The 22,809-nt window shown below is 44.1% G+C and overlaps 1 protein-coding gene and 1 pseudogene across 4 annotated transcripts; both read right to left on the reverse strand.

The window, feature by feature from the left end:
* Positions 1–1,194: 1,194 nt before the first annotated feature.
* On the reverse strand, positions 1,195–20,997 carry LOC110553087 (butyrophilin subfamily 1 member A1-like). Of its 4 annotated transcripts, XM_060372366.1 has the most exons (9): positions 20,868–20,978; positions 18,948–19,191; positions 15,743–15,871; positions 15,173–15,520; positions 13,118–13,399; positions 9,001–9,099; positions 6,953–7,084; positions 4,312–4,338; positions 1,195–3,086 (listed from the first exon to the last, which is right to left on the reverse strand). In XM_060372366.1, exons 3-9 carry the CDS (start codon positions 15,822–15,824, stop codon positions 2,416–2,418), a joined length of 1,641 nt encoding a protein of 546 aa, XP_060228349.1. In that variant the 5' UTR covers positions 15,825–15,871; positions 18,948–19,191; positions 20,868–20,978; the 3' UTR covers positions 1,195–2,415. The 4 variants fall into 4 exon arrangements, with proteins under 4 accessions (XP_060228349.1, XP_021500522.1, XP_060228350.1 ...); XM_021644847.2 differs by lacking the exon at positions 18,948–19,191 and having other exon boundaries at positions 20,868–20,997; XM_060372367.1 differs by lacking the exon at positions 9,001–9,099.
* Positions 8,611–8,705, reverse strand: LOC132649378 (small nucleolar RNA U13; annotated as a pseudogene).
* Positions 20,998–22,809: the final 1,812 nt, after the last annotated feature.

The following is a 22,809-nucleotide window of genomic DNA, read 5'->3' on the forward strand; positions in this document are numbered from 1 at the left end:
GAGACCCGGTTACTACTTGGATGGGAGAAATAGATTTATCAAAAAGATGCAAAATTATGGAAACAAAGCAGTGCATACAAAGAAATTGCAAACAGAAGAAAGGCCTGTTTTACATTGTTCAGCCAGTGGTACCATGGGTAAGTTCTTCTCATTACTGTTCTTAACATTTAACCTCCTGTATTGCTGAGCTTCCTTCTGCTGTGACAAAACACTGAGACAAACAACTTAAAAAGAGGAAAGTTTGTTGTAGATCTTTGGTCAGGTTTTCTCAGTCCTGATGTTAGCTCTGAGTAAGACAATTGTCGTATCTGAGAGGACATGAAAGTGCTTACTTTGTGTGCAGGAAGCAGAGACCGTCCAGGGGCTGGAAATTCTTCAAGGTCATGACCCAGGGACCTACTTCCTCCACTTCCACCATTCCCCACCATTCCTGACCACCTCCCACCCTGAATCTGGAGATGAAGCCTTCAACAGAGGAGCAGTCAGTGCAGTACCTCCCCTGCCAGTACAGGAAGCTGCAGCACACAAACAGGGTAAGAGCTGAGGGATGAGACTGTGATGGGAAGGTGAGGAGGCGAAGAAATCTCAATCCTTGAGCAAATGTACCAAGCTACAGCTGTGAGTCACCATCCTAGGTGCCTTTTGATCATTAGAGTGTGTCAACGGAGGGAAAAGACATCAGGTGCACCACTGTATTTCTCTGAGGCTGGGCTCAGCTTTTGTTGTATTACACACTTAGCTCTCTCCCTTCATGGCATGAAACAGGGACATAGGGAGAAACGGAGTAAAGGGAAACTGACATCCCTCCCAGGAATAGCCAAAAGCAAGAGTGTATTTTCATGATACAGACACCTGTAAGCAGAAGAGATGCTGCACTAGAAGGAGTGGCCGGGCGTGGGGCATGGAGGGCACTAGTTAGTGTGGAGGCGTCTGTAGATAAGGGTGCGTGCGGGGAAGCTCATGGTGCCTGAGAAACAAGAAGCTGAGGATCATCAAATAACATCTCCAGTGTGAGAGTAGGAAGACAAAATCAGAGCACTTTTTGGAGCTGCTGCTGTGATGCTGACCACCGAGGCCATGATCAGGGTCATGTGGAAGATGCCAACACAAAAATGCTGGTGTCTAATTCAAAATATCTTAATCACCACTAGAGTTATTATTGCTGTGATGAAAACATCATGACCAAAGGGCAAGTTGGGGAAGAAAAGGTTTATTTGGCTTACACTGCTACATAGTAGTTCATCATTGAAGGAAGACAGGACAGGAACTCAAACAGGGGGGAAACATGTAGGCAGGTGCTGATGCAGAGGCCATGGAGGAGTGCTGCTTCCTGGCTTGCTCCCCATGGCTTGCTCAATCTGTTTTATTATAGAACCCAGAACCACCAGCCCACCGTGGTCCCACCTACAATGGATCAACCCTCCCACCCCATCCATCATGAATTAAGAAGATGCTCTACAGGCTTGCCTGCAGCCCAGTCTTGTGAGGTATTCTGTCTCAGCTGAGGTTCTCTCCAGCCTAGTGACTCTAGTTTGTAGGCTGATATAAAGTAGCCTGCATAGCAGCCATGCTGGAGAGCTTCTCCTCCTGCATTTTTCCATCTCCTTCTGTTAGCCTGTTCAGCAGAACCTAACAGAGATTTTGCTCCTTTGTTGGATATGGAATTTGAGACAAGAAGAGTCATCGGCAGAATTCCCAGGTGCTTCCTGATTCACTATTTCAGCACTTTCTCAACCAGCCAACAGTCAGGATAAAGACATAGAGACTTATTATTTTTATTATAACTTGGCTACTTCCTAGCTAGCTCATTTAACTTAACTGACTATTCTAGTCCACAACCCTGCAACGTGATCCATTATCCCTTTCTCATTCAGTCCTGACACCTGTTCCTCTCCATCTCATGCTGACATCTCATTCTTCTCCCAGAGACCCTCTCCCAGCCTGAAAGTCCCTCATTCCTATCCCCTCTAGATTTGGCCTCCAGATCTTTTTTAAGCCAATCAAAAAGTAAGGGAATAAGGCTCTTTACAAAAGATAATGTAGATGCTGAGCCTTAAAGAATAACAATACCAAAGTCCAACAGTATTCAGCTATCTGCCTGTACAGAATTAACAATGGAATAATAGAGAGACCTTGACACAGGGCACAAAAAGATTACCCCAACAACTCTTGGTCCACTTCCATCTCACTCTCAATGTCCCTGCCCCTTGGTATTCCCTGCAAACATTCTGCCCTGTTTCTCATCTCTTCTGGACACTAAGTTGTTACCCGCCACTCTTCCATAACTGGTTTTTCATCATGTGGCATCAGACTGTATTCTTAAACTTCTAAAACGTGGTTTGTCTGAAGCTTGTTACAAACTCCCCCACAATCTGCCAATACAGTTTACTTAAATCTGACCCTCTCCAAAAAAAGTCACTGAGGGTCTAGAGGACAAGTGACAGTAGCAGCCTCCAGAGAAGGGGACAGAAGAGGATGAGCAGGAGATGCCCCTGGTTGGAGCAAATGGCTGCTTAAGGGGTCCTGTGGATGGACTGTGTTGTCAACCATTACTTGGTGTGCTTCAGAGTCAACTGGACAGATGGTCAGGGGAAGCCCCTCACAAGACCACAAGCAGAATAAAGGACAAACAGGGCCAGAAAAAGAACATTCTTGGAAAGTATAAATAAGGGACTCATCATTCACATTGTAGAAGGAGACAATTCCTTCATCACAGTCCAGGAAAATCCCAACCCGATGGACATTTGACAGATAGAGAAGGTCTCTACGCGGATTGAGAGCCCAGTAGTGCTCATGAGACAACTCCATGACCCAGAAACCATTCCTGGGAGACATGAGTATGAATCCATCCTTCTTGACACTCTTCTTACATACCCCTAACAGCCAGTCAGGCCTATGTCCCACCTCCACCTCCCAGTAATATTTCCCTGAAGTGAAGTTCTCACGCCCTAACACACAGGGCCAGGTGTCAAATCTCTCTGGACTATCAGGTAATGTTTGACGTGAGGCTTCCAGGTGAACTGATTTTAAACTTTCGCTCACAACAAGGTGGGAGTGGGCCGTGTCCTGATCCAGAGTCACGTCAACTGGAGACAAAGAGAAAGTGCATCAGTGAATATCAGAAGGAACATGACCTATCCCTTCTACTCTAAAGACAAGCAGCAGGGTTCTGGAAGCTGACAGAATTAACAATCCTCAGGCAGGAATTGCTTGCTCGCAGCCTCTATCCTCTCAGCAGCAGCCACAGGTAATGTCAAAGATGACAGCATGCAGGGGTGCTGTGCTTTACACTGTCCTGTCACAGGGTGTTAGTGATTTTTTAAAAGACTGTGTTTGTTTCTCAGTGTGTCTCTTACCCTAGCTATCCTAATTGGAATTGAGACTCCATTAAGTTATTTTAACAAGCTTCACAGCATAATCCAGAGTAGTATCAACTCTATTTTTAACCCCTTATGCTAATTTGGCTTTCTCCCAGCATGTATCCCAGAGATATTTGCACTTTGTAGCTTTGCTTGCTGAGTGCTCCTCCTGCTCCCTCCTGGACATCTCCTGTGTCTGAATCCCTTACTTCCTCCTTTAATTCCTCCTCCCCTGGCTGGGAGGAAGTCCAGCCCTATTCTCTATCCTGCTCAGCAATTGGCGGTAAGCTGCTTCATTGGTATGTCAGGGGACAGCTGGGGAACAGTGTTATACTGCACTGAGACAGGAGATTCTCCAAACAAGGATTGCCACCAGATACAGGGGATGTGAAAATCAGCATTTGAATTACACAATAACTTTATGCCCACAAGAAGGAGTTGGTCTGCAGGCCATCCCCCCAGAGGTCCTTTATCAGGCTTTCTCCCACAATTAAAAATCTCCCTGTGCTCACTTCTATAAGCTTTTCAACAGTTTCACTTCTGCCTATTCTTGGTCTCTAAGTTCTTGGGAGCTGTTCTGGTTTAAATGACAATGGTCCCTGTTGGTTTATGTTTTGCAGCTGGTGGAACTGTTTGGGAAGGGCTACTAAGAGGTGTGGTCTTGTTGTCGGAGGTGTGTCACTAGGTGTGAGCTCTGAGGTTTCAAAAGACTTGTGCCATTTCAGGTGTGCTCTCTGCTCCATGTTGTGATTCAGATACACACTCTCTCTCAGCTGCTGCCTCAGTGCCATCCTGCTGGCTGCCATGTTCCCTGCCATGATGGTGATGTATTCCTATCCCTCTGGAAGTGTAAGCCTTGAATATACCCTTCCTTCAAATGGTCGCCTTGTCATGGCATTTTATTACAGCCATAGAAAAGTAAGATCTCAGAGCCCAGGGCAAGTAAACTGACCTGCATGTGGCCGTGCAAATCTCCATTCTGAAAAACAAAAACAAAGCCAGAAGTTACTACTGTGTTAGGGAGAGAAAATTTTATGAACAGTGCAACAAAGAAAATGTTAATAAATCAAATATTTAGAAATCAAATATTTAGGAGTTTTTCTATGAAAAGAGCAACTATTTCTCAATGGGCTCTTAATGCTAGAAAAGTAAGGAAGTAGAAAAAAATTAGGAGAGCCAGATACAGGCAAGGCAGCTACAAATGTATCTGATGTAACATCAGCTATAAAAAACAAGGAAGGAAGCTCAGTGAGGTGGCACACACCTATACTCTGTGAATTCAAGGCCAGTCTGGTCTACAAAACAAGTCCAGGATAGTCAAGGCTACCTGGAGAAACCCTGTCTCAACACAAAACAAACAAAGAAACAAAAAAAGCAAAAAACCAAAACCAACCAACCAACCAAAACCAAAACTACAAAAGGCCTCTGTTTCTATGAAAATAACATAGAAATTCATGTAGGTTTGCAATCAGTTCTTCAGATAGTTATAGACTGTTGCTCCATCTGTGGTGAGTGAAAGGCAACACGTGGCAACTGATGGGTCATTGGTGTTTGCTTCAGACAGCACCACAGCCTGGAACAATGCAGTGTGGAACTCTTGTGTAGCAGTTTCTGCTGAGATCATAACTTTTATCTTGGAGGAAGCTCATTGAGACACAGGATGCTAAGGGGAAGGGAAACTACATGATATACTAAGAAGCAGTGAATGGTTTCCTTCTTTGGGGAATCTTGTGTTTAACAAATAAACATAACTCAATAGTAAGTAAACAACCCAGTAGCTTCAGGAAGTCAGTTTCAAATGACCAGAAGCACTAGGCCCCTTCTTTCCTAAGCATATGTAAGCTCTAAGGTCTGCGTAAAGACATTCTTGAACAGCTGCACTACCTTAGAAGCAGAGAGCAGCTGACAGGCTGGAAGAATCAGAAATCTGGCAAGATCCATGGAAGAGGCTCAGGCCAATTGAGTTACCTGGACAGAATACTCTCTAACATGCTGAGATGTCTACAGGCTCTGTACTGTGCTCCAGGCTTCCAGCATTCATAAGCTGCCTCCTATGCTGGCCTTGGTGACATAGTTGCCTTTGAGTCATTCCTGCTCCCAGAAGTAATCATTTACTTTTTTACATGACACTGTCTTAGTTCGGGTTACTGTTGCTGTGATGAAGACAAATTAGGGAAAAAATGGCTTATTTGGCTCATGCTTCCTTCTGCATTACAATTAATCATCAAAGGAAGTCAGGACAGTAACCCAAGCAGGGTAGGAACCTAGAGGCAGGAGCTGAATGCAGGGGCCATGGCAGGTGAAGGGACTGGCCAGCTTGAGCACCAAAAGCATAGCTCTAGAAGGCCTACCCCTTTTCCCCATTCCCTCTGCCTTGCTAAAACCCTTAGCTACATTCCTGAGGCTAATCACCAGGTTTATTCCCCTATTTACCCTCTTCCTCCTCCTAAGGCTGACTACCAAGGACTAGCTATCAAAGGATAGAAATCCAGCAATGAGAAGACCCCTTTAGCTCACCTAATTAACATGTTCAATTAAAATTAAACACTCAATCCTGACATAGGGTTTCCCCATGTACCTCTATAAACTGCATTTTCCTAGGTGCCAAATTTGTCTCCTACGTACGCAGAGGCAGTCCTTTGTCCTCCTGGATAAATATCCATCCTCCCTCCCCCTTATTCCTTTCCCCCTCTCTCTTATCCTCTATCTCCTGTTTTTCCCTGTTATTCTTTGCCTCTGTAACATTTGGGCAAATAAATTGTATTCTGCTGAGAACTTGGTCTTGGAGGTGCTGAGCTGATACTTTTCCTTTCTGCAGGACGCTGCCTACTGGCTTGTTCATTCTGCTTTTGTATAAAACCCAAGACCATCAGCCCAGGGACTTCACCACCCAAAACGGCCTCAGCCTTTTGCCACCAATCATTAGTTTAAAAAGCACCTTACAGGCTTGCTGGCAACCTGATCTTATGAGGACATTCTCTCAATGGGGACTCCCTCCTCTCAGCTGACTTTAGCTTGTGTCAAGTTGACAGAAAATTATCCAGCACAAACCGTAATAAACTTCAATGGTTTAACAAGCTGGACTTCAATGGTTTCTGTACTTTGTTCTCTTCCCAGTTCTCTGTCTAGGGTTTGTAGATATGTCTGCTCACATCTCCCCAGGAAGGGTGTCACAGTTCAGACAGATGCTCAGCCAGGAATCTGTGCTCACTTAAAAAGCCCTCCAGTCTAGAACACAGGAGCCCTGTGTTTAATGCATTCTAGCACCTTCTCCAAATACAAGCCAACTGCCCAGTACACCTAGTTTCCCTCCCAGAATTCAATAACTGTGAACTGCAAACTGATGGTGAGACCTCCCAGGTTACAAGGTTTAAGGAGCTGGACTCCACTAGGCTCAAACCCTACTCCTATTCTGAGCTCTGGACATTTGGAACTTCATGTGTATATATTTTCTTTCTACTTTGGAAATTCTGAAATAATAGGATCAAGGGAAATGTAGTTTTTCTACAGGACAGAAAAATCTTACCATACCCCAAAATGCATCCCTTGTTTGATACTATCATCCATAAGTCACCTCCTTTTCTATGACTTACCTATACAGTCAACTGTGCCATTTCTCTGTCTGTGTCTTGTCCTGCATTTTTTCCAAGCAACATATATTCCCGTAAGGCCCAGGAATGCTGACAGCAACAGCAATGTGACAACCCAGAATGAGGAAGACGGTGCTGTAACAACCCAGAAGAAAAGTGTTTGCTAATATCTTTGGAGAAGTCAGTAGCTTAGGACTCTCAGAAACTGAGGTGGTGATGGTGGACCCCTCACTGTGTGCACCATGGCTTGCTCCAACCAAGCCCCCTTTTGTCAGGACACTGGCTACATTACAGCCTAACATTTTCAGAGATATTTAGATTCAGTGTGGGAGAGGGTAGAAAAACAGAAAGGCAACACACAAGGGCCTTTAAGCTTAGAATAGTCTGATCTTTTAAAAATGAACTTTGATTGAGCAGTGGATATATACAATTAAAGTCCCAGCACTCAGCAGCTGTGGCAGGGCCATGAGTTTGAGGCTATCCTGGGCTGCAAAGGGAACCCTATGAAAATGCAAAATTACGGCAGCTAGGAAGCTGGGTATGATGGCTCACACCTCTAATCCTAGCACTCGGGGTGGCAGAGGCAGGTGGAACTCTGAGTTTGAGGCCAGAATGGTCTACAAAGTGAGTCCAGGACAGCCAAGGCTACACAGAAAAACTCTGTCTTAACTGCCAACCTCCCACCAAAAAAAAAAAAAAGAGTAGCTGGGTGTGGTGGCATAAGCCTACAATTGCAGCCCTTGGAAGTCTGAGGCAGGAGCTGCCATAGGTTTTAAACTAGCATGATTCAGAAGGAGACCATGTCTCAAAGAAAAAAAATAATTAAAAAAAAATTTTGTTAAGGGTGTGTTTTATGGGGGTGGAGCGGGGAGATACGCCTCTGAATGTCACAGAGCCTGGCTTAACTGGTGGTCTAACCATCAGGAAAATCAGAAAATTGTTTTTGAGATGCCCCCCAACCCTGGATACCTGAGCTCTGCCCAGGTGCATGCAAGACAAGAGAACCATAAATCTCTTGGTACTGGAAATAGGGGAGGTGTAAGTCAGAATTTGGGTGCTGAGAATTGAACTTGGGTCTTCTGCAGGAGCAGCGAGGAGCATCTCTTTAGTCTTGAAGAATACTTTTGTTAAAACACTTTTGCAGCCAGGTCTGGAGGAGCATCCCTTTGATCTGAGATTTTGGTGTGTATGTGTGGGGGTGAGGGGTGGGTAGGCAGATCTTTTGAGACTGAGGCTAGCCTGGTCTACCACAGTAAATTCCACGCTACACAATAAAATTCTGCCTAAAAACAATACATTGTTGTCTCTGTGTACTACATGACTCAGCATCCACATTTTTTTGTTCAAAATAAAAGTCTCAAAGTGACAAAAATCATTCCTTTAGCAAATTAGAACTTCCTCAGTTTGATGGGTACCTATAATGGACGTTCAGGTAAATAACTGTAATGGTGACAGCTTCCTTTCGAAGGAAGAAGTGAGGATATGGATGTTTGCCGTCACTGCTTATTCTTAATGTAGCACTGAACACTGGAGAGAAAGAAAGGAGGAACACTTTTATGTACTGATGACATGATGACATGGTGGTTCACATTGAAAATACAAACTATTCTATAATCTATATAGTTTTTCTTCTCAGTGATCTCCTAAGTATGGGCTGGGTGTGTCACATGCTGACACCATTACAAGGTTTGCGGGAGGCACATGTCATGCAGGGGGAGTGAATGCCCATTCATCACACTTATCAATCATAAAGGATCCAGAGGTGATACACGATGACCTATATACTGACACAGTGAAACAGCTGTGAGAAATCGGTCGCACCCCAGGCTCACAGTAGGTCTGATACTGTTAAACTGTTAATCTTCCTCAAGTTGACCTACACAGTCAATGCAATCAATGGTCCATTTTGAATGTTGTATGTGTTATCTAGATATCAAGGGAAAAAAGAAGGAAAAGTTGGAAGATCCACGCTACCAGAGAGATGACACTACAGATGGGAGGAGGGGCGCAGGGTACTTTGTAGTCCACAGTATAGAAAGGGGTATACTCACAGGGAATGGCTTGCTTAGTCTGAGTTAATACTCTGCCCAGGTTGAAGTGGAGGATCATTTCAAGAAGAACTTTACGGGAGACAGGACCCAAATTGGAAACTATAGAGCGAAAAGAAATGTCATCCACTGTAGAGCATTTTAAATTCAGAACATGGTTGCTCTGACAAGAGATTCCAACTGGAATATTAACAAGCCTTTAATCCAGGAGACAGAGTTAAGCAGATAAGAGTTCAAGGCCAGTCTGGGAAAGTTAGTTTGTTGAAGGAAGCATCCATGTTTGAAAGTGATGTGATGCCAGAAAAATCAGAGAAAGATTTGACAGAATACGACATGCCAAATTCTCAGGAGAGACATGGGGAAAGGGAAGTTACTTAAGGGAGCAACACATAGAAAAAAAGATAGAGAGGGTCAAAGGCAGTTTTAACAGAACAGCAGTAGAGAGACAGGTTGCAGAGAAAGAATACAAGTGAAGATAAAATGAGCCAGAGAATGAGAAGGAGCCAGAAGATTAGAAAAGATTGTTGGAATTATTTTGAGACCAAGCAAAGCAATTTAGAAGCCAAGAGAAAAGCCAGATTGTGTAAATTGGCTGGAAAGGCGTTTGAGCTAGAACAGCTAAATTGAAGTAACCAGTCCAGAACTCAGTTAGAAAAAGAAACTCAGTTAGAAAAAGAGCTTATCAAGCAGTAAATCTCAGAGTCTGAAAACATTCTAGGCCTAAGCTAGATTGCACAGAGTCTAGAAGCTTCGAGAACTAGGCCTCCATCAGGAGATAGGGGAAACAAGCCTCCAAGACAACTGAAGTAAGCAAATAAAAGTTCCTTTTACTGTCCACACTCTCTCTACATACAGGTGCCCAGATTATAGAAGGCAGTACCGGTCATTACAAAAAGAAAAAAAAAAAAACCAAACATATGTCCTCCCAAAATAGATTTAACAACAACAAAAATCATTGACGAGTAGGAATCTGACAGAAGACAGAATGTTCAAACAGTATGTGCAGGTAACCAGGACATCCTTCCCTCACAGAATGCAAATGCAAATCCTGATGATGGGCTCCAGAAGATGGAGATGATCCATGCCACATAATGAATATTTGTTTGGTTTCTGCTGTCATTTCCATAAATGTCCTAAAATCCCCAAAGTGACCGCTTTCCTGTGCTACAGAGATGTCAGCAGGTTGAGACTCCTGGGCACAAGGAGATGTCAGGTAACAAAGGAACAAATCATGTGATCAAACATTCGTAAGAGAGATAGGAGAGGTAGAGGTAGGTGATCACCCAGGGCCAGAGACCAGATCTCATGTCTGCAATGAAGCCTTCCTGAGAACCGCGAAGGTCCTTGGTATAAATATACTGGAGCCTAGGGTGTGCACTTCCCACACACTGGGCCTTGTGAATCTCTTCCAGGATATGTTCCACTATATATAACAAACAAAAACTCTTGTAAAGAATTTGTTTCCCAGGTTCTGTCAGCCATTGTCAAAATTGCGGAACCTGAGAGTTGTAGGCCTTTGGGGTTCTGACCTTGTCAGTCAGAAATACTTGTGATAAACCTAGATTTGTGACTGTCACCTTGAGGAGACTCAGGCAAGGAAAAGAGCTCTTCACTTTCCCCTACCTGAACCTGACTACATCTCTGCCTCAGGAGCCATGTTTTGGCACAGCTGACCACTGGCTGCCCTGTACAGAAACTACACAGAAGTCATACTGCTCTCCTAAAAACCACAGCAAGATTTCTATGATGACCAGTGTCTTAGAGTTTCTACTACTCAGATAAAACACCACAACAGAGAGCAACCTCGGGAGGAAAGGGTTTACTTACAATTACAGTTGTGAGGGGAAGTTAGGGCCAGAACTCAAGTCAGTAGCTGATGAAAAGTCCATGGAGGAAAAATGCTTACTGCTTGACTCTTCATGGCCTTCTCAGCCTGCACCCAGGACCACCAACCCAGGGGTAGCATCACCCATAGTGAACTGAGTTGCCACATTCATCACCTGAGAAAATGCCCCACAGGCTTGCCCAAAGGTCAGTCCAATGGTAGCCTTTTCTCAACTGTGTTCCCTCTGCCCAAATTACTATAGCTTGTTTCAAGTTGACATAATACTAGCCAGACAACCAGTGAACAAGACTTGAGAGAAAAACGGGTGTGACAATCTCTTGTGTGACCTATGTATAGCACACTACTGTGATTTTTTAATTTGGATTGATGGCTATATCAGTTACATTTCTGTTGCTGTGATAAAATACAATGACCAAGGCAACTTAAAGAAGAAAGACTCACTTTGGCTTATCATCACAAAGGGATAAAAGTTCCTTTAGAATCATGGTCAGGAAGCCTGACAAAAAGCAGCAAGCATGGCGGCAGGAGCAGGCAACTGAGAGTTCCTATCTTGAACCACCAGCACAAATGTACAAACTAGAAGTGGTAGGAGAATTTTTACTCCCAGGGATGACATAATCCATCCAGCAAGGCTCTACCACCTAAACCTCCCCTAACAGGGCCACCATCTACGAACCTAATCCTTAAAATGCTTGCAACAATGGGGGATTTTTCTCCTTCTTACCACAATGGTTACAGGGAATTCTCTAGAGAAAACAAGGGCTTTTGGAACTTCTGGAATAAAGAATCTAACTAGCCAAGGTCCGGGTCAGTGAGGGAGCTTGCTTCTTCTATATGAGTGTTCTGATTTATGTTTATTCTTACTTTTGCTTTGTTTTTATAGTGCTATATATCAAATTCATGGCCTTGCACACACACTAGGAATCTATTATATCACTAAACTGAGCCCTCTCAATCTTATGTTTTATATATAAAGCAAATACACCATCTGGGCCCATCGTGGTGGTTTATGCTGAGGGGAGAGGCTGGCAGACCTCTGTGAGCCTGGTTTACACAGTGAGGTCCAGGAATGCCAGGACTATGTACAGATACCCTGTCTCAAAGAAAGCAAAAAACAAAAATACACCAACAACAACGATTCCAAAAGAAACAAGTTTCCCTGACACCTGCAGAGACCATCCCCAAACCCCACTCACTGTATGGCTTAGTTCTAACTGTATATAAAGACTTTAATGGACTTAGTTATACATGGGAGACTGTACTGGGACACAAAAAAGATAAGGTTTCTTTTTTTTAAGCCTTCCATTTCATGCATAATATTTATTTCATGTTTATATACATGCATACATGTGCCATGTATATGCATGTAAGTCAGAGAACAGCTTGGAGTGGTGGAACCCGCCTTTAACCCCGCACCTTTTCTAATGGAAAAATTAGAAAAGGTAAACGTTTCTGTCTACTTTTAAAAAGTCTCTGTGTCTGTGGGGGACGGCTCCAGGACCACCGAGAATCTCAAAATCTACAGATAGAGACTCAGTGAATATCTTCCAGTAACCCATGCCCGTCCTCCTTTGTGCTTTAAATCATTTCTGGGTTAAGTTAAAAACCTAATGTAAGGGAAATGCTAGGTCACAGCTGTTGTGCTATGTTGTTTCAAGACCAACAAGAGCAAAGTGGAGTTGTAGATATCCTGCTGAATACTTTCTACCCACTGTTGGCTGAAAGCCGAAGCATGAACAGCTAGAATCTTGAGCTTGTGCAGTGGTTCAGTTGGCAAAGGTGCTTGATGCAGAGCCTGATAATCTGGGAACTGTATAGTGGAAAGAGAAAACTAGCTCCCACAAGTTGTCTTCTGACCTCCTCACACATGTTACACACACACACACACACACACACACACAAATCTATTTTTTTTTTTTTTTTGAGAGAGAGAATCTCAGCATGGTAACCCTGGCTGACTTCTAACTTGCTAGATTGGCCTTGAACTCGCATGGATCTGCCTATCTTGGCTTCCAAGTTCTGGGATTAAAAATGTATTCCACCACATCCTGTCACAATTTTAAAAAGTTAACATGGGAATATTTAGTTTATACCTTCAGAATCCTCAGGTATCTGATGAAATGTAGGGGACTCCCCTGAAACCAGCAACCTGGTTATTTTGACAGTGTTGAGGGAAAATGGGCAATTCTGCTGATTGGTCTCTTCTGAGCAGGGCCCCAGGTCATACTGCCCTGAGTCTCTGTCACCATGGGAACCTGCACTAGTTCCACTGACCTGGTACAGAGATCTCTACTTGCTTCTTCTGGCCGAGGAGGATATTCTGGATGCAGCAGAACACGTTCCTTATGGAGCTGTCTCTGATGGTTATCGAAGCCGCCACAGTGAACAGGCCTTCCTCGTCACGCTTCCTGGACTCTGATGTGGATGGCAACTTCTCTCCGCTGGCTGTCCTCCACTGCACCGGAGGTTCTGGGTACCATCCTGAGGAGGTGCACTCCAGCTCCCTCTCTCCATTCTCTTGAGTTTTCATACTGATGTGAGGATCCGAGCCCACAGCTGTGGAGAGAAACTGGCCTTAATCCTTGGTGGTTATTCTTTGGGGGTTTTATCATAGGACTATAGTATATGTAGGGAACACAGAAACCCAAGGACACCAGGCTCAGAAAATCTCAACTCTTCACTTCAGAGACTAGGGATCAACGAAATGACACAAATGAGCACCTCTTTAGGAAGATGGCATCTGAAATTACATGCCTGTAATCCACCCTGGAAACATTTATGAGGGAGACAATCTGTTTTCAGCAAGACTAGGGCTACAAAGTAATGAAAGAACAAGGAAGAAAGAATAAAGGAAAGGAAAAGAAAAGAAAAATGAAAGAAGAAAGGAAGTAATGAAGGAAAGAATGAGAGAAAGCAAACAAGCAGAGGAGGACACAGACAAGAGAAAGAATACAGGAATGACATTATTTTGAGACTAAACACACATGACAAATCCTGCTTCTAAACAATCATCTTCAGCCTTTGAAGTGTGGGCAGAGTTGGGTGAACAGACATAAGACAAGTATGGTGGTGCACACCTACAATCCTAACACTTACGGAGGTGGAGACAGTCAACTCAGAACGACCAGGCCAATCCCAGGTAAATAGCAAGTAAATTCAGCCTGGCCTACAGAAGACAAGGGAGGAAGGAAGGAAGGAAGGAAGGAAGGAAGGAAGGAAGGAAGGAAGGAAGGAAGGAAGGAAGGAAGGAAGGAAGGGAAGGAAGGAGAAAGCGAGGTAGAAGAGAGGGAATGATAGAGGAAGGTGAGAGAGGGAGGGAGGGAGGAAAGAGGGACAGCAAAAACAAGAAAAAAGTATCCTTTAAGGTAAAAAGAACAGAAAAACTGAGAGGTGGGCAAGGTGCCTCAGTCCAGAAACTCCAGCACTGACAGTGGAGTCCTATTGTTGGTAGAGAAGCCTGGGAAAAGAGCAGAGCACATCTTGCTCCTGATCAACAGGCAAGATTACACAGAGAAGACTGTCTCCACAGAGATGGAGTCATGTGGAAGACAGCAGATTTTCTACACTGTGATGTTCTGTCGAGGTCCTCTTTGAGGATGGGAACTTCAGCCTGTACTGCACATTCAAATGACTCCTGAGACTCCTGTTTTTTCCTTCTGCCAAATTCTTTCCTCATAGTCCTAGAGGGCAAAGACACGTTCTATAACTTGACCCCAAAGAATTACATAGTCGCCCAAATTTATGAGTATATATAAGAATGTGTATTTCAGGTCAAATGGTTTTAGTATTTTTCAAATTGGGTCTTAGACTAATGAATGAGCCACTAGAATTTAAATAAGTCTCTAGTTTATATGTATTTACTTATTGAGACAGGGTCTATCTCTGTATCCACACTTGCCTTGAACTTGAAGAATAGACCAGGCTAGCCTCAAACTCATAGATCCACCTGCCTCTGCCCCCCAAGTACTGGGAATACAGTCATGCATTACCATGACCTGCCTAGACTTTTAGATGTCATAGTCAAAATAGTGCTTTTTCTCTACATACACCAAAGCCCATGACTATAAAACCTGATGCTGCAAAGGATCCACTGTCATGGGCTGAGGACTAGATTTTACCAGAAACATGTTTGAATCCAGATGTGGTGACACATGTCTGTTAGCCCAGCACCTGGGATGTAGAGCCTGGGGGATCAGGAGTTCAAGGGCAGAAACCACAGCATTAGATTGTATTTTTTTTTTAAAGCAGCTTTTAAGGCTTCTAATTGTTATGCTAACAGCTTAAAACCGTATCCATACACATCACTAAAGTCAAATCCTGTCCACTCACCAGCTACATTCAGAATGAGGAAGGCTTCTCCTTGGTCTTGTTTATCCCTGAAGAAGCACCCATACACCCCTTCATCAAATGCTCTGATATGGTGTATCTTCAGAGCAACGTGCCCCAAAGTGATGTTATCCTTCACTAGTGTCACCCGCCCACGATACTCAATCATCTGCTCTTCCTCCAGCTCTTGTCCTTCACGGTACACCATCACCGCAGGCGAGAATGTATTCCGGAACCAGCGCAGCTCCATGTGCTCAGCACTCACACTGGGTGAGAAGTGACAAGCGAGCAGTGCGTCTTCACCCACTAAGGCCAAGATGGGCTCCAGGGGTCCAAGGACTTCAAAGTGACCTGCAGAAAACCAAGCAGCATCAGATAGGATATGGAGATAGGAACACCATACTGACAGGAAGCCAAAGCAAACCTCCTCAAACTACTTTTATTCCTTGTCTCATGGTCCACCTGGGTCCCGTGAGGATGGGTGGGAAGTGGCACTGCGACCCTTTGCATTGGTAGAGACACTTTAACCCAGCAGTCAGTGGAAATGGGTGGGAGGAGAGAAGGGGGCCTTACCTGCATTCATCTTGGGCAGCTGCAGGACTATGAGGGTGAAGAGATACCCAAGCAGCGGTTTTTGGAGAACTGCCACATACATCTTTTTGAGCAGCAGGGTACCAATTGGAGTGTGCCAGGAGCTTCAGCCTAGGAGGTGAAGAGAATAGTCAAGGGGTAATTACAGCCTCTGGGGACCCCTAATCTCCAAAGTCCTCCAGTTAAAGTGCTTTGCTCATTTGCATCTGAAATCTATTGTGCCTCCTTTTTCAGAAGGATTTTGAGTTCATGACAATTGTCATCAATACCTGCCTATTCACTTCCCTAAGTTTAGTCAAATATATGTATACATACATATATATATGTATATGATATATCCATATATATGTATATATATACATATATATATCATATATATATCATATATATATCATATCCATATATATGTATATATATACATATATATATCATATACATATATATATCAGGAGCACTAATTACTAAGAGACACACAGTAGGAGGAAGAATGGTGCTTGTGAGATGTACTTTAAAAACGTAGTTCTTTCAGATACAAGAACTTGTCATTTCTTTTTATCAATGAGTCAACCAAGAAATTCAGCGAAGGGGCACTGGTCAGCAGTTGGGAACACTGGCCACTCTTGCATTGTTCCCAGCTTTGGTGCCAGCACTTATGTGGTGGCTCACCATATTTGTAACTTTAATCCCAGCATATCTAATGTCCCCTTTTGGTCTCTGTTTGTACTGTATGCACAAGATACACAGACACATATGCAGGCAAACATTAATATACATAAAATAAAAAGTAAAAAAATAGACAGAGTGATGCACACTTTTAATTCCAGGTATTAACTAGGCAGAGGCAGGCAGGTCTCTGTGAGCCTGAGGCTAGCCTGGTCTACACAGTGAGCTCTAGGCCAGCTAGAACTACACAGTGAGATCCTACCTCAAAAACCCCAAACCCTGACATAAGTAACTGTATATAAATATATATGTATATATATATACATACATACATATATAAAATAGAAAGAAAAAAATTTAATTTAGCCTAAGGAATGAAGAGAAAGAAAACCTGTGTTTCCAATCCGGTACAGATAAACATCTAGACTTGTCTGGGGATTTGCTTTTGAGAAGATGGGAGGCCACAGCCATCCTGGAGCTTGCTTTACTGTAAAGCAGGCAGTCCTGGTACCTGTGTCTGTCCTGCTTCTTGTCCCATGGTACTGGTGAGAGACTAGGAGTCAGACAGACTCCTGTGGCTTGGTTTTAAAGGTGGCAAATTTCCAAGATGGCCAGCTTCTTCCTTACCCTCCTGATCTGAGACAAAAGCCAGGCAGCTTAAAAGGAAGGTCTGATAGGCTTTGTCTCCACTAGCAGGTGCCTGGATGATGAACTCAACAAGTTCTACATTGGATCAGTACAGGGTACACAACAATGGTGGGTAAGTCAACCATCCTATTCCCGCTCAGACAGGAAAACACTAAGTGAGAGGAGGAAAACTCTTCAGAGACTCAAAAACCCCAGTCCTGGATTTTTCTGCTCATTTCCATGCACAACAGTGAGAACTTTACTTAAGCAGGGGGGTCTGCTGGGTGGTGGTGGTACAAGCCTTTGATCCCAGCATTGAGGAAGCAGAGTCAGGAGGATCTCTGAGTTCCAGGTCAGCATTATTTACAGAGCAAGTTCCAGGACTGGGCTACACAGAGATACCCTGTCTCAAATAAATAAATAAATAAATAAATAAATAAATAAATAAATAGGACTTTTCTGTTCTAGCTTGTCAATATTCATCTTTGGGCACAGCATGCATACACAATCCCTGTCTGGCCTCCCTCCTTAGGCCCTCTTTTCTTCAGATTTCAGAGGTCCTGCCACTTCCTGCTGCAACAGCACCAAGCAGGTCTCCATCTGCTCCTCCCCAAGGCTCTCTGATCAGTCCATTCATAGCTAAAAATAAAGATAAATTGCTTTCACCTTAAAAACACTCTGTCTTTGCAATACCTTTGGATACACAGGTGGGCATGACACTTGATGATTACTCACACTGGAGAGCTTTAAAGGAAAGTTTCATTAACTGAGTCTATTAAACGAGAAAACTTCAAAAGTGAGGCTCAATTACTGCTGGCTCATAAACAGATCAGAGGAGCCTCTCCATGGGTTCACAAACAAAGGACAGAAAGTATATAAAGAAATAAATAAATTTCCCTGGTTTTAAAATAACTCAAACCACTGACAGACAGTTTGCCTCTTCAATGACTGCTCTCACTGACCAACCACATGCATCTCATGGGATTACGGAAAAACTTCAAAGAAAAAATAAAATGTTTAATGGATGTAACAATGCAAAGATTTGTGTGAAAAGGTTAAAAAAAATGGTTGGATGTTTCCAGATGGAAAGGAAAGGGAGAAAGTTCATGCAAGTTGTGAGGTTCTGAGTAAATGATTAAAGGTATGTGAATGATAAGACATACAGACAAAATATATACATGATAGTAAGTTTCAAAGTGCAAAGTTTAACGCACTGAAATTAAGGCTCTATTTAAATCAGTGGATTTCTAAGTTATTAATCTATTCGTGGAAATTGTTAAAAGTACTAAGTACTAAAGCTTTACAAAAACAAAACTACCACAGACACAGTCTCAAAAAAATTAAATCACCTTTGGTCATTTAATCTGAATACATGGGCCTGAAGAGTGATGGTTCAGTGGTTAAGAACTGAACAGTGGCTGTTCCTCCAAAGGAGACAGGTTCAGTTATGGTAACTCATAACTGTCTGTAATTCCAGTTCAGACATTCTCATACACTCAGGCAAGATGCAAATGCATAGACAAAAACTTAACAAAGTAAAATCAGTTTATGTTGACGCTTGCTAACTAATGACAATCCCCAAACAGATTAAAGCAGACAATGGTCTTGCTTATGTGTCTAAAACTTTTCATCTATCTCTTTTTGTCAACTTAAAAAAAGTTAATGTGTCTTCCAAGGGTGGTAGGTAGCTCAAGCCTTAGATCCCAGCTCTGGAACGGTAGAGGCAGGAGGATCTCAGAGTTCAAGGACTGCCTGGTCTACACAGGGATCTTCAAATCAGTCAGGGCTACAAAGAGACCCTGTTTACAAACAAACAAACAACAAAGTTCATGTCTTTCATAGTTTTCCCTAAATTCTGAAAGACAAGCCTTACTGAGCATTACTCTGTGGTACACACCTTTAATCCCAGCACTGGGAGGCAGAGGCAGGTGGACCTCTGAACTGAAAGCTTGGGAGAATTTGCTGGATTAGGTTGACGTCTGACATCTCTGGATAGACATTTATTTGCTGTCAGTCTATGACGGTGGACTCCTTTTTCTCAGTGAAGCCCCCAAAACCCACCATTCTCCCAATATGGGTGACCCAGGTCTTATAAGAAGTATCACATAGGTCTCCAGGCAGATTACAAGCCAGATCCTTTCCTGAGAAGGAAAACAGATCCAGCAAGCAGTTAGTAATTCCTAGAGATCTCGCACCCTGAAGAGGAGCTCTTAGTCTTAGGCAGTGACCTTCAACTGTACTTGGAGATTTCCCCCTCATTGCAGTATAATTAAATACTGAATTTTCCTTCTCATGGCAGGACCATGCTACTGCATGGAAAATGAGGTACTGTACCATTCATTGCATGTAAATCAAGTATCTCTGATCTGATTCCCTCCCACTGCCCAAGGTTTATAAATCCCTGATTTCAAATAAACGTGCTGACTGGCTGGCTTCCTGATACCATCAGCCTTCTGCCATGACTACTAGAGACTTGTATTTTATCCCCCACTGCCCAGTCTCACCAGGCCTGCCCTCCAGCCTGCTGGGCCTATGTCTCAGCTGCAAGCTGACCAGGCATGGGCTTCCACCCGCACCTCTGCCTTGCTCAGCACAGCAGCTCAACCAAGAGCTGTAAGACTTTGTTATCACCCATACGCTTTGGAATGCCCGAGCTTCCATTGGCACCAGCTATGTCATTCTAAAAGAGCTTCTCCACACTCTGGCTGAGCACATGGGTCTCATGCTATCTGCCTGAGAGAAATGGAACCCCAGTTGTCCATCTGGAATCCGAGCTCCAGGCCTCTGGCCCAAATCCAGAACCCTGCCAAATGGAGAATGTCAGAGGCCAGCCTGGTCTACAGAGCAAGTCCTAGGAGAGCCAGGCCTACAAAGAGAAACTTCGTCTTGAAAACCAAACCAACCAACTGACCAAAAAAAAAAAAAAAAAAAGAAGGTATAAAGGATTAACTGCTTTGAAAACTCACAGCATGAGTCTTCAATAAAGGTGTCAAATTTAGTATCAGTGGGCCTTTACATACAGATGTCATGGACTACAGAACCTCACCCCCACCCCCACACAAAATAAATTTTGGTCTACCAGCCTAGGCCATAGGCCATGTCTGGGAAGGCCGGAGAACCCTGGATATTCTCGTATTGAGCCTGCTGTGTGCAAGTCTCCAGACCTTCACGGTAATGAAGGGTCTAAAGAAAAGCTCAGACACCATGTCGAAAAAGTCAGGAACCAAATGACATCTGCAGAGAGCCACTCAGGGCCGCAGGTGTGTGCAGAAGTGGGGAGAGGTTGCGGTGCTGAAGAAGGGTGCCGGCTCCCTGATCTCCCCAAGCTGCTTTTACAAAGCAATTCACACTTTAAAAAATAAAATACGGCAAAAGTCTTCCAGAAAGGTGTCAAGTTTGATACTTGTAGGCCTTTACCTACATACAGATGACCATTCTTGGGGAGCCCCTGCACCGCAGGTCCTCTAACCTACACACCCCCCACACAAAATAAGTTAGAATGTAATAAATACATCTTAACGATATTTTCAACAGATGTTGAGGTACAGAATGTAGCCCTTTACGACCTTTTTGGATGCTTCCTAGGAGGTAACTCAGACATTTCAGTTCCTTTTGCTGCTTTCAGTGATGACCAGGTTCTAAGAAGGTTCAGCTGACAGGCTGACAGCACCTAGCTGTCTTCCTGAAGCTCCACAGGTGGCACCGCGCCTTCCCCGCCGCTCCCCCGCGAGCCCTCAGCCCTCTGGCTGACCTCCCCAAGTCCAGCCGCCAGGCAGGACCCTCACCCCCGCGGCCTGGCTGTCACTTCCTCACTCACCTGCTGCCATCCTTTTATAACGCATCGCTCCGGCTCTGAGAACCTCAGGCTCAACCTTCTCCCATGGCGGAGAATGTTCCACTCTGGCTCAGTGTGCTCCCGCAAGCTTCCGACCCATGTGCTGGAGCCCTGAATCTGCGTTGCCATTGGCTAAGCCGCTATGTGAGACCGCCTCTGCATGGGTTTAGCTTGCGGGGATTGGCTGAAACTCTTAGGTTGCTATACCTTACAAGCGCGAGGGGGCGGGGGCCAAATAGATTTTTTTTTTTTTTAAGCAGGGTGAACTTAAAGTTGATTTGGAGGAAAAAGAAACTGCCAACACTTATCTATGACACTCCTCTGAGAAAGACTAACGGAATCTTCTTTGGTCAAAGTGTTCCTTGATTGACTGAAGTGTGTTTTGTTTTGTTTTGTTTTGTTTTTTGTTTTGAAGAACATGATTACATAGCACCTGGAACCTATAGCACGAATTTTATCTCTGCCATAACCTTCCTCTCTCATTTCCCCACTCACATATTTGGTAAATTCATAGATTTACGTCTGTCTTTTGTTCCACAAGCATAAAAGTTCATGTAACACCCTCCATAGAGCCACTGGGGCTGAACACACCTTTCCAGCACTCCAGAAAGATGAATGCCCCTCCCTCCTCACTGAGGAGGACTAAATTTAAAGATACAGGAAGTGGTTCCTTTGATCCTGGTCAATCCTGACAGGAGGAGGTCTCTGTGGCTCAACAGGTGGTGACTAGCTGTGTGGTCCTGGCTGACACTGTCCTGACCTCCCTGGTTGGTGGCCTGCCAGCCTAGACTGAATGCCTTGTCTGTGGAGGCCAGAAAGCCCTGAGCATGCTGGTATTTGCAGAGGGGCTGCGGTGAGTCAGTCTTTAGGCCCTTGACTGTAAAGAAAGCTGAGACACCATGTAGGAAAAGCGAGTAGACAAATGACATCTGCACAGTGCCACTGAGTGCCCATGGCGGCAGCTGTGTGCAGAAGTGGGGAGGGTACAGGGCTGAGGCTGAAGAAGGTACTTGGAACCTTTTTTTCCTCTAGGTATTCCTGAGGCTTGCTCCCCAACTTTAAAACTCTGACCTTTCACACGGATGCTAGGGGTCTTGACCTACTTTAATAAATGCACTTTTAAAATAGTTTTCAGCTTAATATTACAATAATTATTAAATTGCCGGGAATTCAAAACACTCTATGTAAGATTAAGCTGCCAGTTCACCCTCGGTCCCTCTAGCCCCTTAGCATGAACTGCACAATGGCCAGAATGGCCTCTCTCCTGCTCACTGGGGTACTGAAGCTTACCTGTCATTACCCCAGGGGCACCTGAGCCAGGCGGGCTCATCAGGAGCTTGTCCCATTGGACAAATGATCTACTCATCAAAGTTCCAGGTCGGGGTGTGGTGTAGGGTGGACATCTTCTGCTCTGGGTGAAAGGGTGTCGTCCATTCTTAAAGCCCCACACTGTTACGGTGTGGGCTTCACCACAGCTCTGACTTCTCCCATCTCTTGATTCCTGTTTTCTCTGTGACGGCCATTCGTAGATTCCCCTGGCTCTCAAGAAGCCTTTTTATCATCCCCATATGCCCTCTTCCTCTCACCCTAAGTCCACAGCATCTAGTAACATTGAAAAAATGTCAAAATGTGATAACACATTTGTTGGAGGTTGGTCCAGTGCTAATTATTGGCTCTCAAAATTTGGTGACTGCCTGCCTGGTACACCCATTCTTGTTTCTGTAAACCTATCTAAAACAATATACCTGATTGGTTCATTAAATGGCCTATACCTGGGCAGTGCCGAATGGAGTAGCCATGGCTAAGGTTCCCAGGCTTCTGAGGATAGAAAAATCACGAGAATCACAGGAGACAGACAGAGAAGCAGGAAGAAGCAGGACACCACAATGGATTAGCTGGAGAAGAAACCCCATGGGGCTGGGAG

This window comes from Meriones unguiculatus, chromosome 19, assembly GCF_030254825.1.
Source record: "Meriones unguiculatus strain TT.TT164.6M chromosome 19, Bangor_MerUng_6.1, whole genome shotgun sequence".
In the NCBI taxonomy this organism is placed as follows: Eukaryota; Metazoa; Chordata; class Mammalia; order Rodentia; family Muridae; genus Meriones; species Meriones unguiculatus.

Bases quoted from the DNA above. Each gene is read 5' to 3' on its own strand.
- LOC110553087 (XM_021644847.2), bottom strand. From the start codon at position 15,824: ATGTATGTGGCAGTTCTCCAAAAACCGCTGCTTGGGTATCTCTTCACC. The intron at 4,339-6,952 runs GTAAGTCATAGA...TTTGTTTTTCAG, and splicing joins TGGCACAGTTGACTGTATAG to AATGGAGATTTGCACGGCCA. The intron at 3,087-4,311 runs GTCAGTTTACTT...CTTTGTCTCCAG, and splicing joins ATTTGCACGGCCACATGCAG to TTGACGTGACTCTGGATCAG.